Source organism: Thermobia domestica, chromosome 10, assembly GCF_964235325.1.
Source record: "Thermobia domestica chromosome 10, izTheDome1.hap1.1, whole genome shotgun sequence".
Classification (NCBI taxonomy): Eukaryota; Metazoa; Arthropoda; class Insecta; order Zygentoma; family Lepismatidae; genus Thermobia; species Thermobia domestica.
Window position 1 is genome coordinate 26,080,315 of NC_137463.1, and position 16,079 is coordinate 26,096,393.

Below are 16,079 nucleotides of genomic sequence, written 5' to 3' on the forward strand. Positions count from 1 at the left end.
CCGGGATTTTTTCTTTCGAGTGGAAGCACAAGAGGCTGGCGAAAAAAGCAAGTCAGTCGAGTAGAGGACTCGACAAAGCAGGAATGCTTTTGCACGTAAAAAGGCATTAGCTATTCTGTGTAGACTCGTACTTAGCCCGCCGATCTGATTTTAGTTTACAGAGCTTTGTGCCTGTTGTTGCTCCTAAGATGTTGGAGTAAAAGGAATAATTATCAAACGAGCCTTGCATCTAAATCCATTTTTTTGATTTTACGAGTTATATAAAATGAAATGAAATCTTTGAGTTTTACGTCCCACGGTTATGCCGGTTAGGCTAAAGGAGATCGTGATGATGAGTGATGAATGAAATGGTGGAATGAAGAAAGTGGGAGGAAACGGGAGAACCCCGAGAAAACCCACGCACACGGGATTTTACGAGTTGTCGTAGCCGAAAAGGAGAAATGGTAGTAAGCCGGTTTTAAACGTGATTCGATGCAGTCAGTGGACCTTGGCATGAGCACCTCCAAATGATAACTCCAATGTGAGCAGCATAGCTGTTGGCTGCTTTTTCTTTCGTATGAGAAATGGACAGTTGCAACCAGGTTTCTGAGAAGAGTATATAGCCCAGAAGAGGAAACTGCGGCTAACTTAATCCTCACCCTCCTTGTACAGTGCAGTGTGTACAGTGAGACGCGAGTGTTATATAATTATCGCCTCTCTCATTCCTTGCCGCTAGCGTAAACTGTAATTAAAATTGAGAAAGAATAATTCTTATAAATCGAAAAGGCCATCTGATTAAGGTAAATGGGTTTAAGAAAATAAAAAGTAAAGTATTTGTTTTTGAGCCCTCAGGTTGTCAAAAGGGAGAGAGAAATAAGTCATCTGTTAGCAATCCAAAATCCAAAATCAGAATAAGTCGTCTCGTCCTATTCGCGATAAACCCACAAAGATCGATCATATCCATAAATGGCTTTACCACGTTCGCTGCGTTACGAGTCACCGGTGGCTCGAGCAATATTTCATTTCTGTGCGGTGCCATTGTATACAATGTATTATCTCTGTGCGTTTCTGGTATTTTCGTTTGTACAGATTTTTAACATAACTACAACCCATGTGCTACACGAGTCACTGGTGACGCGTCCTGATTTGGTGTAATGTAGCTTCAGATTCTTTCAACAGATGGCTGTAGTGTGAATTTGATATACTGTGTCGTCATCTATGGAGAGAAGCTCAAAGTAAGGTCTGTGGACGACTGCACGAGTCGCTGCTGACTCGTAACGCACCGACGGACAAATCTTCATCGAGATACACTGTGAATCGTATAGCACTTAAATCCAAACTCGGTTTAACACTGCCGCAGCGAACGTGTTAAGTGTGCCCAAGTGTGCTAAAATATCCTATTATAGCCAAACAAAAGACGTTGCTCAATGGTTCAATGAAATTTAATTCTATCACTTAACTTATAGAATTATTGTAGTTTTTTTTTTTTTTTTTTCTTGATGATCAATATACTATGTTTACGAAAGTAATTTCGTAAATCAGCTTCATTTTTCATCATACAATTTTAAGAAGATTCTGTAATTCAAGGGTCAAAATCTTAACTACTTCTTCAAGTACGCTCTTTAATGATTGTATCATCCTAATAACAAACTTCTCAGTGTACACAGCAGTGCCTCTTTTTCACATAAAGTACTGTATTCATCACTCGAAGGACAAGTTCATTTTTATGCCTGACACCATGGGCGGCGATTAGGGGGGAAAAGGGGGGCAGTTGCCCCTCCCCCACTTTTCTGAAATGACCTATTAATGTATATAGTTTCATTTTGAAACGTAAATTTTTTTGTATGTATTTAGAAAAAATGTTCGATAGTCTCTATAATATTTGCCGTTGCGTGAGTACGTATTGGTTGTCTTCCCGTGGAGTTAAGAAAGCTACAGGAATTGCGTTTTAATTGCCACGAATATGGTCCAAGAATTAATCTATTTAATTAACATTTCGAGCAATTAACAAGAATTAACATTTCGAGCATACTTTCACTTCTTCTTACAAGGGATCAATGTAAGTCCAAAAGTTATTCTTTAATTGCACAAAAATTGACAATTCGTAAAATGTCTTTTCTTCTTTCTAATAGTAAGAAATATTTGATTTGATTTGATTTTTTTGAGTTTAACATCCCGTACAACAGTGAGGCTATAGAGACGTAGATTTACTGATTAACGTGGAATCCGATGGGCTCCCGCCGCGAATCGAACTCGGGTCTTCCAACATTGCGCTAACCGCTTACCCACAAAGGAGCTCAGTAAGAAATATTAATTAAAAAGAGAGTAATAAAACACAGCTTCAACCTTTTCCGTTGTTTTGCAATGGTGTGTTTAGGTGTGTACGAGAACGAACATGTTTCGAGATTTCTTTAAATGTCATAGGATACGCTTGTAGAATTTACTTTCATTTTCTAAGAGTAATAACATACATTTAATAGCATATGTGGAACTAAAAAATAAGTTGTTTATTAATCCCCAGTTTCAATATAACTTCTTTAAAATAAGCCTCATTATTCATTACTATGATTAATATTATCCTTTGTATTTATTTGCTTTGCAATTTGTTATTAAATAATCTGATCACACAATCTTTCAGACAATTTTAAGATGTTCATGAGCAAAGAATCAAATCTTACACCTTCGTTTAAGAATATAAAGGACTTGTACCTACTTGCGTTGTTCTTATCAATTTACTTAATAAAATTTGAAATACGATATACGGTATTTTAACCGAAAAAGATAGTATCCCATTAGTTATACAACCTTTCGTCAAACAAAACGTTAGAAGTAACCAGGGAAACTAACATTGATATACAAATATTCAGATCATGTCTTGCCCCACACTTTTAACGTCCAATCGCCGCCACTGTCTGACACAGAAGTGCGCCATATGTAGTCTAGCCCACAAATTTCTCCCAGTACCTTAAAGTAGATCCTATTTTACATTGTAGTAACTATCCCCTACAATTTATCAGGTTGCCAGTATGTACCTGTGAAATGGATATGTTTTATGTCAACATACACTTCTTCGTTTCACTATTTGAAAAGCAATTTTCCTCTCTTCAAGTACAAGTTTTCATCTATCCACTTAGACCGGCAGGATGACTAATTCGCCTAGAGTATTAACTATTTCTGATGTAGAAATAATTTTTACAGCGTTTCAAAAGGGCAAAGTTGCTTTCCGTTCAGTACTTACACAAAATCGTATTTATAAAGTGTTTCTACCTTTCTCAAACTTCGCTGCGTTTACCTTGTAAAATCCCAGGCACTTATTTCTGTTTTGTGAATATTTAATTTTTTAAATTTTAAAATAGCTGGAGTCGTAGATTCATTTCCATTAGTATCATAGAACAAAACACACATTGAAAGGTGATCCCTGTTCGGTACTATGAAACCATACTTAAGACACTGGCGGATCTATCAGGAGTGCGGTGGGGGACGACCGACCTCCAAAAGGCAATATTTTTATAGGTGTCTATAAATATTATCCCGCGTTTGCTCGGCCTAAGGCCATCTCTTACGTACCAGCCGTTGCATCAACAGTGAATTTGGTGCATCTGCTCTTCATATTTTCTGAATTTGCCCAGGTTGTCCCCCAGAACCTCACCTTTACTCGGCCTACGGCCTTGCACCTCTTAAATTCATAATTCTATCTGATTTAAAGTTTGTTTTCCTATTTCAACTATTTAAAAGATAACATCCCAAGAAAACGCCTATTTAAATAATATAGGGATTTCTTCATCCTCGTTTACACTCCTTAAAAATTAAAAATATTCACTTTCGGAAATTTTTCCGTAGGTTAGTCCCGGAAAGCTACACTCATGTCAAATTTCATTGTTCTAATCCTGCCGGAAGCGCCTAAACATTTTGGGGTGTAGAAGACGTCCCATATAAATAACACGGGAAAGATTCTTCAGTTCTCCATAAAACCACTCTAAATTTAGAAATTTTTATTTTTACTTATTTACTTAGGTAATACTCTCAAAAACGTACAAGCATACCGAATTTCAAGTTTGTATTCCAATTTCAAGAATCTAAAATATGAGAATATAAGTAAAAAAAAAAAGCCCATTTAAATAACAAGGGGAATTTGTTTATCTCCCCTTTAGACCCCTTAGAAATTAAAAATATTCATTTTTGGCAATTTTTCTGTCAGTTAGTCCCGAAAAGCTACAATCTTGTCAAATTTAATCATTGTAGCCCTAAAGGAAGTGCCCAATAATTTTGAGGTGTAAAAGGTGTCTCATATTAATAACATGAGAAAGATTTTTCAGTTCCCCATAAAACCACTCTAAAGTTAATTGTTTTCTTTTTTTTATTTTTACTGATTTACTTAGGTAATGCTAGCGAAATCGTACAAGCATACCGAATTTTAAGTTTATATTCTAATTCCAAGAACCTAAAACATGAGATTATAGGTAAAAAAAAAAAGACCCATTCAAATAACATGGGGAAATTCTTCATCCCCCCCCCCCTTTAGACCGCCTAAAAATTAAAAATATTCACTTTTGGCAATTTTTCTGTGGGTTAGTCCCGGAAATTTACAATCATGCCAAATTTCAACTTTCCACGTCAACCGAAAGTTCCCCGTTTAATTTATGTCAGTTCATGTAGTTTTATATGTAGTTAGGAACCGAAAGTTCCCCGTTTAATTTATGTCAGTTCATGTAGTTTTATATGTAGTTAGGATATTGTTGGCTGACTTGCTCGCTAGCAAATGCGATTTTCCAATACATTTACGCAGAAACATCCATCTTAAAATGAAATTTCAATCTAAGAAACACCAAAGAAATGTTGCATCTTGAACGAAATTACATTTTAGGATCCTCGAGAAAATTGCATGCTTTACTTTGTTTTCTAGGCAATCAAAACACTTATTTATTCCGTTTTCTCTTGATTGTCTTTGCTGCAAGTCTGATTTTTAACTGGTCGATGGGGTTCAAAACCCTAAGACAATAATAAACTAAATAATAATGTTTTTATAAACTATATATAAGAATAAATAAAACCTAATAACTCTTGAACCACGCAACCGACCACAATCAAATTTGCCATATAGATGAGGTTGTGGCCTGGGATGTTTTTTATCACTTTACTTTGACAGCACAACAAAGGGCCGGTGAGAGGGGAGACATGTATATATATATATATATATATATATATATATATAAACTTAATAACTCTTGAACCACTAGACCGATCTCAATCAAATTTGCCACATAGACGAGGTTCGGGCCTGCATTTTTTTTTTTTTTTTTTTAATCATTTCACTTTAACGGTGCAACTTTGGGAAAGGGAAGGAGGATGAGATATAGACAAATACTTTAAAATGAACGTGACTGCTTTTGTGACTTAATAGCTATTGAACCACCCGATCAAATTTTCAGCATTGATGAGGTTCGGGCCTGGGAGTGTTTGTATCGTTTCACTTTCACGGTGCAACTTAGCGGAGTGGGAGAGGGATATATTTAAAAATAACCGATATTAGTGTCGAATCCATAGTTTTTTGGGGTCATTGAAATGAATAATGACACTTCCGATAACGTTTAAATCAAATTACGCCCACAAATTGGGGGAGGGATATATATATATATATATATATATATATATATATATATATATACGGTATATAATGATCGAAAATGACCAATATTAATGTGGAACCCATAGTTTTCGGGGTCGGTAAGATGAAGAGTAACCTTCCGATGCCGTTTAAATTCAAATTCAGCTTGCAATAGTAATATTTAATTTTTATTGACATTTTTACCAAACACATTTCATAAGAACTTGTGTGTTTATTTTTTTTAAAAAATTCAACCCTGCGAAGTGGATAATCAACGTTAATAGTTGTATAGAAACGAAAATATATATTTCTTCAATTATAAGTAAAGAATGAAATTTTTCAGTTTAACTTCTCAAAATTATGCCTTATAAGCAAATGAGACGGTGGATGAATGAAATAGAATAACGTAATGAGAATATGGGAAGAAACGGGAGAGTTCCGAGAAAATCCATGGATAGGTTGTGATTTACCGTAAGCTTACATAACCCAGGATTGAACCATGGATCTCTGGCACCAAAAATGAATTCTCTACTACTGGTCCACCTATTCTTTCTTATTCTTCAACCGCAGTTAATATCGTCATACCACAAAGTAATACTCAGCTCGACTTGCATATTAGTTCCGCCTGTATACACATGCGTGCTATTTACCTCTCTTATTAGATTATTAAAAGAAATTGAATTGGAAAACTTATTGACAATTCCTAAACACGTGCAGTAATAAAAGCCGCGTTAGAATAAAACACACGTTATGCAACTTAATTCTGTATATAAATATTTATAAAGTGAAAGAAAAAGTGCTTTTATACATAGTTTATCTCTAAAAATATAATTATGAAAAGAAAGAAAAAGTATTTTTATAGCTTGCGTTATCTTTAAAATACAACTATGAAGAGAAAAATAAGTATTTTTTACAGTCTGTATTATCTCTAATATACAACTATGAAGAAAAAGAAAAATTATTTTAAGTTCCCGTTATCTCTAAAATATAATATGAAAAGAAAAAAGTATTTTTATAGTTTGTGTTATATTTAAAATACAATTACAAGGAGGAAAATAAATATTCTTACAGTGTGTATTATCTCTAATATACAATTGAGGGGCTTAGTGGAAAAGGGGCGTATCCCACAAAATTTGGAAAATCGAGATATCTACATATTTGGATACATTGAACTATCCGGTTTATTGAGAAGATGTGTTCTGACTTGACTCCGTATACTGTGGATCCCATAAGCGTAAGACGAAAATGAGGAAATATTTGTGTCAAAAATGTTTGTGGAAAAATGACGTATCCCCTTTCAGTTGCAACTCTTGAGTGGAGAAATGACGTATCCCGCTTCCAGCTATATTGTGAGTTTGTGGTGATATAACATTATCTGTAATTGGTTGTGAGTCTAGAAATCAGCCAGTGTGACCGATGATACATGTTGCTGTTGAAAGTGATAATAGCTGCTGTGCAGGACGTTGTAAGTACTTCCAGTCTGGGAAATTCGCCTGTTAAACCACGAAAAAGACAACTAAACGAAGACAAATGGAAGGATAATGAACGTAAGCGTAAGAGGAATGCAGGAAAGAGTTACGTTGGACGCACAGGTAAGGAAGTACCGGATAAAATGCGAGGTGATGTGAGGTGTTGTGAAACTGATTGATGTAGATATATGAAGGATATCGATTCTGAAACCAAAGATAATATTTTCATTTCGTTTTACAACATGCAAGATTTCAACACGCAAAATGCCTATCTATTTGGGCTAATCAGGAGGTCAGAATGTAAGCGTGTGTACACTAAAGACAGGAAAAATGTAAATGTCTCCAGGCGCGCCAATACTTTTCATTATGTTCTTCGTTCATTATCAGGAGTGGAAGTTAATGTATGCAAGCAAGCATTCTGCAATGCCCATGCTATCACTGAACGTAGACTGCGTACCGCCCGTTGTGAATCGAGAACACATACGAATGATATGCCTGCTAAACCGTTGCATTCTCCCAAAGAGGACCGTCGAGATAAACATCACAACCGCCCCCATGCTATTTCGGAAGAAAATCTAGATATTGTCAGAAATCACATTAGGTCGTTTCCAAGGTACCGTTCTCACTACAGCAGAGCTGCTAACCCTGAACATGCATATATAGTTTCGGTGCATTCTGTGCAACTAATGTACGATTTATATGTAGAACAATGTGGAGAAAGAGAAATCGGTCCAGTGAAAGTACATACATATTTATATATGTTCAATAATGAATTTAACATAGCATTTAAAATGCCAAGGACCGACACATGTAAAACTTGTAATTCGATGCTACACGTAGAACCTAGACCATCTGAATATCATATACACATTCGTAAAGCCGAAGCAGCCTACCAATCTTTGAGAAATGCAAAATAGGAGTGCTAATACATTAACAGCAGCACTATAGTTGTTGCTATGGATCTGGAACAAGCACTTCCAACACCGATGATAAGCACGGAAACTGTTTTCTATTTGCAGCAGTTGTGGACATATTGTTTTGGGTTCCATTTCTGTCATGATGATTCTGCAGTTATGTGTGTCTGGCCAGAATCTGTCGCTTCTCGTGGTAGTGATGAAGTTGGAAGCTGTATTCTTCAAGTGATAATGCACCTACCAGAGGATATTCGCAACAGATGTAATTTAATAGTGTATAGTGATTCGTGCGTCGGGCAAAATAAAAATTCTGTCATTATGGGACTCTGGCTGTATTTGTTAGACGTCACCGACTTCCAGACAATAGAACATAGATTTTTAGTTCCTAGCCACACATTTCTCTCCTGCAATGCTGATTTCGGTATCATTGAGAGAGCGAAGAGGAAAACACAATCTGTGTACACCCCCCCTCAATTGGCCATTTTGATAAAGACAGAACGCAAAAGGAAACCATTCGAAGTCATCGAAATGACAACAGAAGACATGAAGGTTGTATCAGCGTTGCGATCTGTTCTGACATTTCGCAAGAAAACAGAAGATGGAAAAGTCTTTAATATAAGAGCAGCGAATAGCATGAAATTTCTGAAAGGCAGCCAACTAGTCCAGGTAAAATATACATACTCGACATGTGAGCCTTGGATTACTCTAAGTTTGCAGTGAGAAAGTGGACGACCGCGCTCTCTGCAAGATATGGTTTTGTTATCCAAGTATCCGGAAGGAAGACCTATTCAGAAACCTAAATATGATAATCTAATGAGCATGTTAAACTATATTCCACCCATACACCACGAATATTATAGATCTCTAAAATGGAACAATGACAACGCGAACTACGCAAGGGTAAGTGAAGTATCTCTTCAGATTATTGTGCACGCAGGGTTTATTGTGCAATATAATGTTTTTTAACTGAGTGGAGTACGTGAACATTATTGACTGAGGCGAACGTGATCTTACTTGTTGTGTTATTCTGTATGTTACATCAATATTCGCGTATTTTAACTTTCATTTTGATTCATTAATATAGAAAGTTCGTATTGATTTGGCAACCATGATCATGTGCATATCTTATGTTTATTTCTTCTTAAAGATAAGAAGTAAGATGCATGGTGATTTTTTCTGAAACATATCAGACCTTCTTCTAATATGTATTGTTATATTTATGTACCTTTCTTCCATAGAAAAACTTTTGTCAGTTGCAACGCAAAACCTTCTGTTTCTCGAAAACATTCAAATGTGGGATACGCCCCTTTTCCACTAAGCCCCTCAATTAATGAAAGAAAGAAATATGCTTTTATAGCTTACGTTATCTCTAAAATATAATTCTGAAAAAAAAAGTAATTTTATAGTTGGCCTTATCTTTAAAATATAATTATGAAGAGAAAAGTAAGTATTTATACAGTCTATATTATCTCTAATATACAATTATGAAGAGAAGGAAAAATAATTTTATAGTCAGTATTATCTCTAAAATTTAATAGTAAAGAGAAGATAAAAAGTATTTTATAATCTGCATTATCTCTAAAATACAATTATGAAGGGAAACAAGGCATTTTTATAGTCCGCAATATATCTCCAATGTACATTAAATAAGATCATTTTTTTGTTTGTTTGTTTACAGCAGAACATGTGGAGCTTTCCAGCACAGGTGAAGAATCCGTGGTCGTGGAAGAAGCATGGCCTACAGACAGCAAGAGAACGTCCCTTGTACCTGGAGTGGACACAGCTCCGTTACTCACGCCACCTGCAGCTACAAAAGCACAGTTTTTTGAAGATCAAAAGTAGCTACAGGATGTATCGTTTCTAGAATAAAGACATAAAGAAGAAACAGAATCTTTTAACTACATTTCTTTCATTTGTTGCTCAGTACTAAAGCAAACAGTGTAACAGTGTTTGAAGACAAACATCGTATGTGTAGAGACAGTGGATGTTAAGTCTACATTGATTACTGTTACCAGACATGTCGTGAATTATTCAGTTGATTCAACATGAATATTAAAACAAGATAATATTGCAATATATCAAATTACAATCAATATACAATCAAGCAAAACTAAAACTTGTGTTATTAATTGATATTTTTGTACTTAATATTGCTAATTTTGTTGATAAGGACGTAAGTAAATGGTGCTGTTACGAATATTTATCGCGTACATTCCGACATGTACTGATTGCTTTCAATTTGCTCTCGAAGAAGAAGGAAGCATAATATTTGATGGTTATGCTAATTCGTTACCAACGTATAGTTGTAATTAACGGAAAATCATTTAAGTAGAAAACTATTGAATTCCATTCAGTTTGTATATTTGTTAAGATACCTTAAAGAAGGTGCTCTTCACATTGTGAAGAATTGTTGATGGATCATTCATATAAGTTATTCTTTACCAGTCAATGATTGTACAACGCCAGAATATTCTTTATATCTCGAAGAATAAGTAGAAGGCAACAGTGAGAACGCAAGACCAGAGTAAATAGAGGTTATACGAGTAACGACAATCCATTTTCCAATTCGTAGTGGAATAACCAATAAAGAACACAGAAACAGTCGATTAGTCAATCAACATGTTCGAAACAACAATTCTCAGATGCTCCCAAAATGGCTGCTATGTCATGTAATTTCCATTTACCCTACAAAGAGTGAGTCAAAATTTAAGAACATAACAGTATTTGTCAGTGGCTTTCACGAGGCATTTATCTGCAAGCAGTGTTCACATATCATCTGAGAAAAAAATTCCCACAAACGAAACAAAATTTGGCCAGTTTTGCATATAATTTCCGTAGTTTGGTTGTCATTCTTTTTCTGGTTCAAAAGATCCAATATATTTCAATCACAAAGTTTCTTGTTGGCCTTATATCTGGAGAACAACATAGAGTGAAGCCAAACCCAAATTATAACTTAACTCAGAATCATGTGCTTATTCCGTAGAAAATAAGAAAACTCGATCTAGGGCCCGTTCAAAACTTTTGTTTCCCTTATCCAGAATCTGATTTTTGGTCAAGATCGCACTCTTTCGATCCATGTTTTTGGGATCATTTTTAAAATTCTTGTCTAAACTTATGACAATTCTTAACACATACTCGTGTAAGATGCATTTTTTGTTATTTGACAAGTAAATTTTGAAATACAATGGTTCAATTTATATAAAATAATTATTCATTTTTTCCACTATCATTGCGAGATTTTCTGGTTTTTGTTAATTCAGATATTTCAAATAATAATAATTAAATGCACATCAATCAACCGACACCTCAGATCTGAAGGTCTCATTGGGCAACTTGGATCGCGAAAATCATTTGTGGAGGGAGTGACTTTGACCTGAAATAATTGCTCTGATTTATTCCCCACATCTATTCTATCTTTCTTCTTCATAGTAACAAAAAGGGTAATTTACTATGATCTTATAAAAAGAAAGACTTCCAAAAAGAAAACGGAAGAGAATTTACGCTTACTGATTATTCTAAACAGAAGGTTTCACAGTAACAGGGCATAAAATTCGGTCTGCAACCCAACACGACTATTTTCTTGGATTTTGCCTTTCAAAAATATCCTTTTGCCCTATTTGAAAAATTTTACTAGCAAATTTCTCTCAGAGTCTACTAACACTGCCTGAAAGACGATCGATTTCATTTTTTTACTTGCCACCACGGCTTCTACAATTTCTAATAACTGTTGTCTGCACAACATATCTATCTCCTAGACCAATGAGAACGCCAGTAGCTAACAATTATTTTACAGAGAGTACAGCTGAAAATGGTTGATTTAAATTGAAATCGCCATGATACATGTATTACATTCTGGAACAAATATTCGTAGTGAATAACATGTGTCAAATGCAGAAGTCCGGTAGAGATGGACTATCCTTTTTTTCTGCCACCAATAACTCGAATAATTGTGCATGTAAAATACGTGTTTTCTGCTCGAAATCCAAGAAGGAACTTTCTGTAACCATAACTAAAGGTTTTTAGGATCCCAAATGATATATTTCTACCCGAAATTTAAGCTTGAAAAACTTGCTGACTGGATCATCTATTCCAAAGTATTATGAGTTATATGGACCCTGCACTGTGGGAGTAATGGGTCATATGCAGTACCTAAACAATAAATAAATAAATAAATAAATTGGAACAGTTTTGTCTTCTAATACGTTATACTAATAAAGTAGATATTATACAGCTACCAACTTTTTAAGCTGAAATCTATTATTGATATCATCTAATCTAATATTGATTAAACCACAATAGAAATACAGAAAATATAAGAATGGACTTCTTTCTAACATGGAATCTACAAACAAAACTTTTCAAATTGCAAGAATATATAAGTTTCATGTTTTAAGAAGAAAAATGAGTGTCAGTAGTTACATTGCATCTTCTTCTGTATAATTGAAAACTTTACCATACAAATTACAACCATCCTCAAATTTCGAACAACCATCATGTAACCAGTGTTCACACATAGTACATTGTATCCAGTCGTCTTCTCTTCATGTTTCAATATAATTTTCACCGCATCCAACACAACTCGTTTTCATCATACTCCTTCATATCATCAGTGTCAGCATATTATATTTCGGTACCCATTATTTCATATATTATTGATCATCCTCGCTGGATGAAGATATGATCGGAATTCTTCTCTTCTTGTTGTTTCTTGTTTCTTGTTTCTTGTTTTTAATGTTTGATTTGCTGCACTTAACATTTCTCTTCCTGTTTCTCTGTAAGCTGATGTGTTCAATGTGGTCATCTCTCACACAATGGCAGGGTTCATCTATCACAAAAAAGAAGAGGTAAGAAGGGTAGTTTATTTGTTGTAGTTTTTGAACGCGAGAAACTTCATTGTTTTCATTAACACATTCTTTTATGATGAAATGCGTTAAATAAAACAAAACTGAAGAAATCTACATCAAGAACGTAGAATATAACTTTCAATGAATTGTGGTTAGAAAAAAGTTTTGACCTACCTGAAATCAAAACTTTGCTTACTAAAGAAATGTGTGGACTTTTGCTTCAGGAAAACACACATTGTCGACGAACATGCATCCGCCATGACACTACACCGATATTCACGCTGCACTGTGGTGGACAGTTTACGAATTGTGGCTGTGGTTCATCTCACCCAGGAAGGGGCATCTCTACCGGACTTACCCTAAGCACTAAAAGTATTTGAATCATTGCATGTGGATTGTTTGTCTACTACAAAGAAAGCGAAATGAGTTCAACAGTTTTCGAGCATAATGCCAGGTCGAATAAAAGTCCACAATCGTAGTTACGATTTAGCTTTCTCGTGGCAAAATGGTTAACGTTACCCCTTTGAGTGCGACAGGTCGCAATACGATTCATGATGGAAGCTAATATGGTTTGGATTCTACATTAAGCTGTTGGTCCAAATTTTGTTTACCTTGTTGGTGAGAAGAATACGGACCTTCCAAACAACATAGTTACAGTTGAAGAAGTTGAATTGTAAGAGAAAAGATTGTTTGCACCAGTACTACGAACTAGAGGGTTTCCCATTAAATTTAAAAGGAAGTCTTCTTCTGGAGGAACCAAATTTTGAAGGATCTCCAAGCTAAAATTTCAGACTTCCTTTCGTTATCTCAGATTTCTTTTACATTTCGTGAGATTATGAGATAATTTTATCTAGGAATGCAGAACTCCTTTTCTTTTTTTTTTACCTATACTGAAATTTATTTTGTTCAATACTTAGTTCTATTACAGGTTTTAAAATAAGACATACCTGGCCTTATGCAGAGTCGTTTTGACGCATGATTAGTGCCCTACTAAAGAGCTTGACAAACATATGTTTCCTGCAGTAGTCAGGCCTTTAGTATGACACTAATCATACGTCAAAACGACTCTACATAAGGCGGACCATTTTTCACTTTAGCGGTTTGAGATATGACGTAGTGGAAAACTACTTTCTGAATTGACATTGCTACGAGGTAATGTGCATAGATTGATTCTTGTTTGTTTCATGAGAAAAGTATACTGGACTATCTATCGCGAAAATACTATTCTGATCTCGTTGATCACAGAAAACTACACACTACCAATATTAGTCAATGAAATCGTTGTATACATTTTTGAATATGAGATGATTTGTTACTGATACGATGAAAACGGTAATAAGGAAATTGTACATGTTTTCTTCCGACCTTTGTACATAAGTACTGTGAACTACAATTGCCCAATCTTTCTTGTTCGTTGACTGCGATGGTGTTGCTTAAACTCTGTTTGAATGTATTTTGATCTCTATTTTCAATGCATTGTAAATTTGTTAAGAATTTCGAATACGTAATTGTATTGTCTGTGATACATTTTTAACATTTTATGTACATTAGATATATAATAATGTGTTATTATTGTTTTTAAAAATGCATGTAGTTCCTGGCCCTAATGACAAAATAAATTGATATTAATGAATATCAAACATATATTGGAAAATTAATTTACATTATTAATGCCAATGTAACTTAAAATTATATTATTTTTTCTTCAGACCCTTGGAGAGACTGTTGAAAACTTGAGTGACAATAAAGAGCTCCTGGATTGAATTGGCACGTGGTAGAGTCCAATGCCAAGATTTATTTTCTGCGTCGATCAGGGGTGAAAGTTAGGAAGCTAGGTTATGTCGTTCCCCCACCTCCCAAAAATATCTATGGCGTCCCTCCACTTCCTAAAAATTACAATGGGGAAAAATAGACACGGGCCACGGTGTGACGTCAAGTGTCTCCCCTACCTTTTCACATCCACTTTCACCACTGGCGTCGATAGATCCGTGTCACCACGTTTGGCCTAATCCTCGTTTCGCCTAATCAATTATCTGACACTTTTATGACAGATAAATGATAAGATTTGTGTCCGCCATTTTAGGTGAAAAAAGATCCTCGTTGGCCTAATCCTCGTTATGCCTAAAATGGCGGACAATAAGAAAAAAAATCAACTAGAGGGAAATTATAAGAGAAAATTCCCTAGTATATGAAGAATTAAGAAATGCAAAATATATAGATTGATATTATATTTTCGAGGAGTTAGGATTACCAAAACTCCTTTATGTATTTACTACGACCATGTATATATACGAACATATATATATCGTATATATATCGACACGTTTTCTATCGATCTAAACGATTTATAATATGGATTCAAAATCTTAAGAATAGATTTCATCTCAGCTTCATTCTTCTATTGAACCCAGAAGTAGTAAGAACTAGCACAACTTCCGGTTTCGATATTGACTCCTAAATATTAAAAATCGTAAGAGATAAGGAGAAATCGTTTTTGATGAGAATTCAGCTTCCGATAAACAGGTTACATGTCTCACATTATCATTCTATTGCTGCCGTAAGTTATAGATATATTTCCGGTTTCAATATTGAATCTGCATGATTTGGAAATCTACAGTAATTTAACAATGTGAAAAGAAACTCACATGTAAGAGAACAAGGTATAAATGTTTTCATAACTTTGCTTACTGCACCGAACACCAGTAAACCTTAGCCCAGACGGCCATCCAACTGAATAAGGGGTTCAGCCGGTATGTAGTAGACAACGTTCTCTTCATCGTATGGACCTTTGGTACTTACTATTCACCTGTATTGTATCGAAGTACGAAAATCTCTAGAGTCAACTATATCTTTATTTATTTCTGTCATACGAGTGGAAATGCAGTGTACCAGCAGGATAACCACCCTCGTAACAGATCCCGGTTGGCCACCATCTATTTGGAGGACCATTCCACTTCTTCCTGCTGAAACGATCACCAAGAAGCCCGGATTTCAATCTCATTGTACACCTCAGAGACTTATGCTATGAGCATTTCCGGTAGTATGTGAAACGAATGGAAATTCAACTCAAAAGTAATTTCAGAAGTAATAATAAGAATTGAAATATATTTTTCCTCTTTCTTCGTTAGTAACACTTTGAGATGTTTGGATTGTGGTATTATCCAAAGAGCAATTTGTCAGCGGAGCGATCTGTCACAAATCACTCATATCGATCACAGTTGTTCATTGTTAAGTTATGAGCAAATTTAGGGATCTTTTGTCAGATCTA

At 35.0% G+C, this 16,079-nt stretch overlaps 1 protein-coding gene across 2 annotated transcripts in view; it reads left to right on the forward strand.

Annotated features, from left to right (window-relative positions):
- The window catches only part of LOC145662381 (uncharacterized), a 174,644-nt gene extending 160,198 nt beyond the window's left edge, over positions 1–14,446 (forward strand). The window contains exon 9 of one of the 2 annotated variants that reach the window (XM_081727900.1): positions 9,646–14,446. In XM_081727900.1, coding sequence (XP_081584026.1) covers positions 9,646–9,809 — 164 coding nt within the window. In that variant the 3' untranslated portion in view covers positions 9,810–14,446. The remainder of the gene's footprint in view (positions 1–9,645) is intronic. The other variant, XM_081727901.1, reaches the window with a different exon arrangement.
- The last annotated feature ends 1,633 nt before the right edge of the window (positions 14,447–16,079 follow it).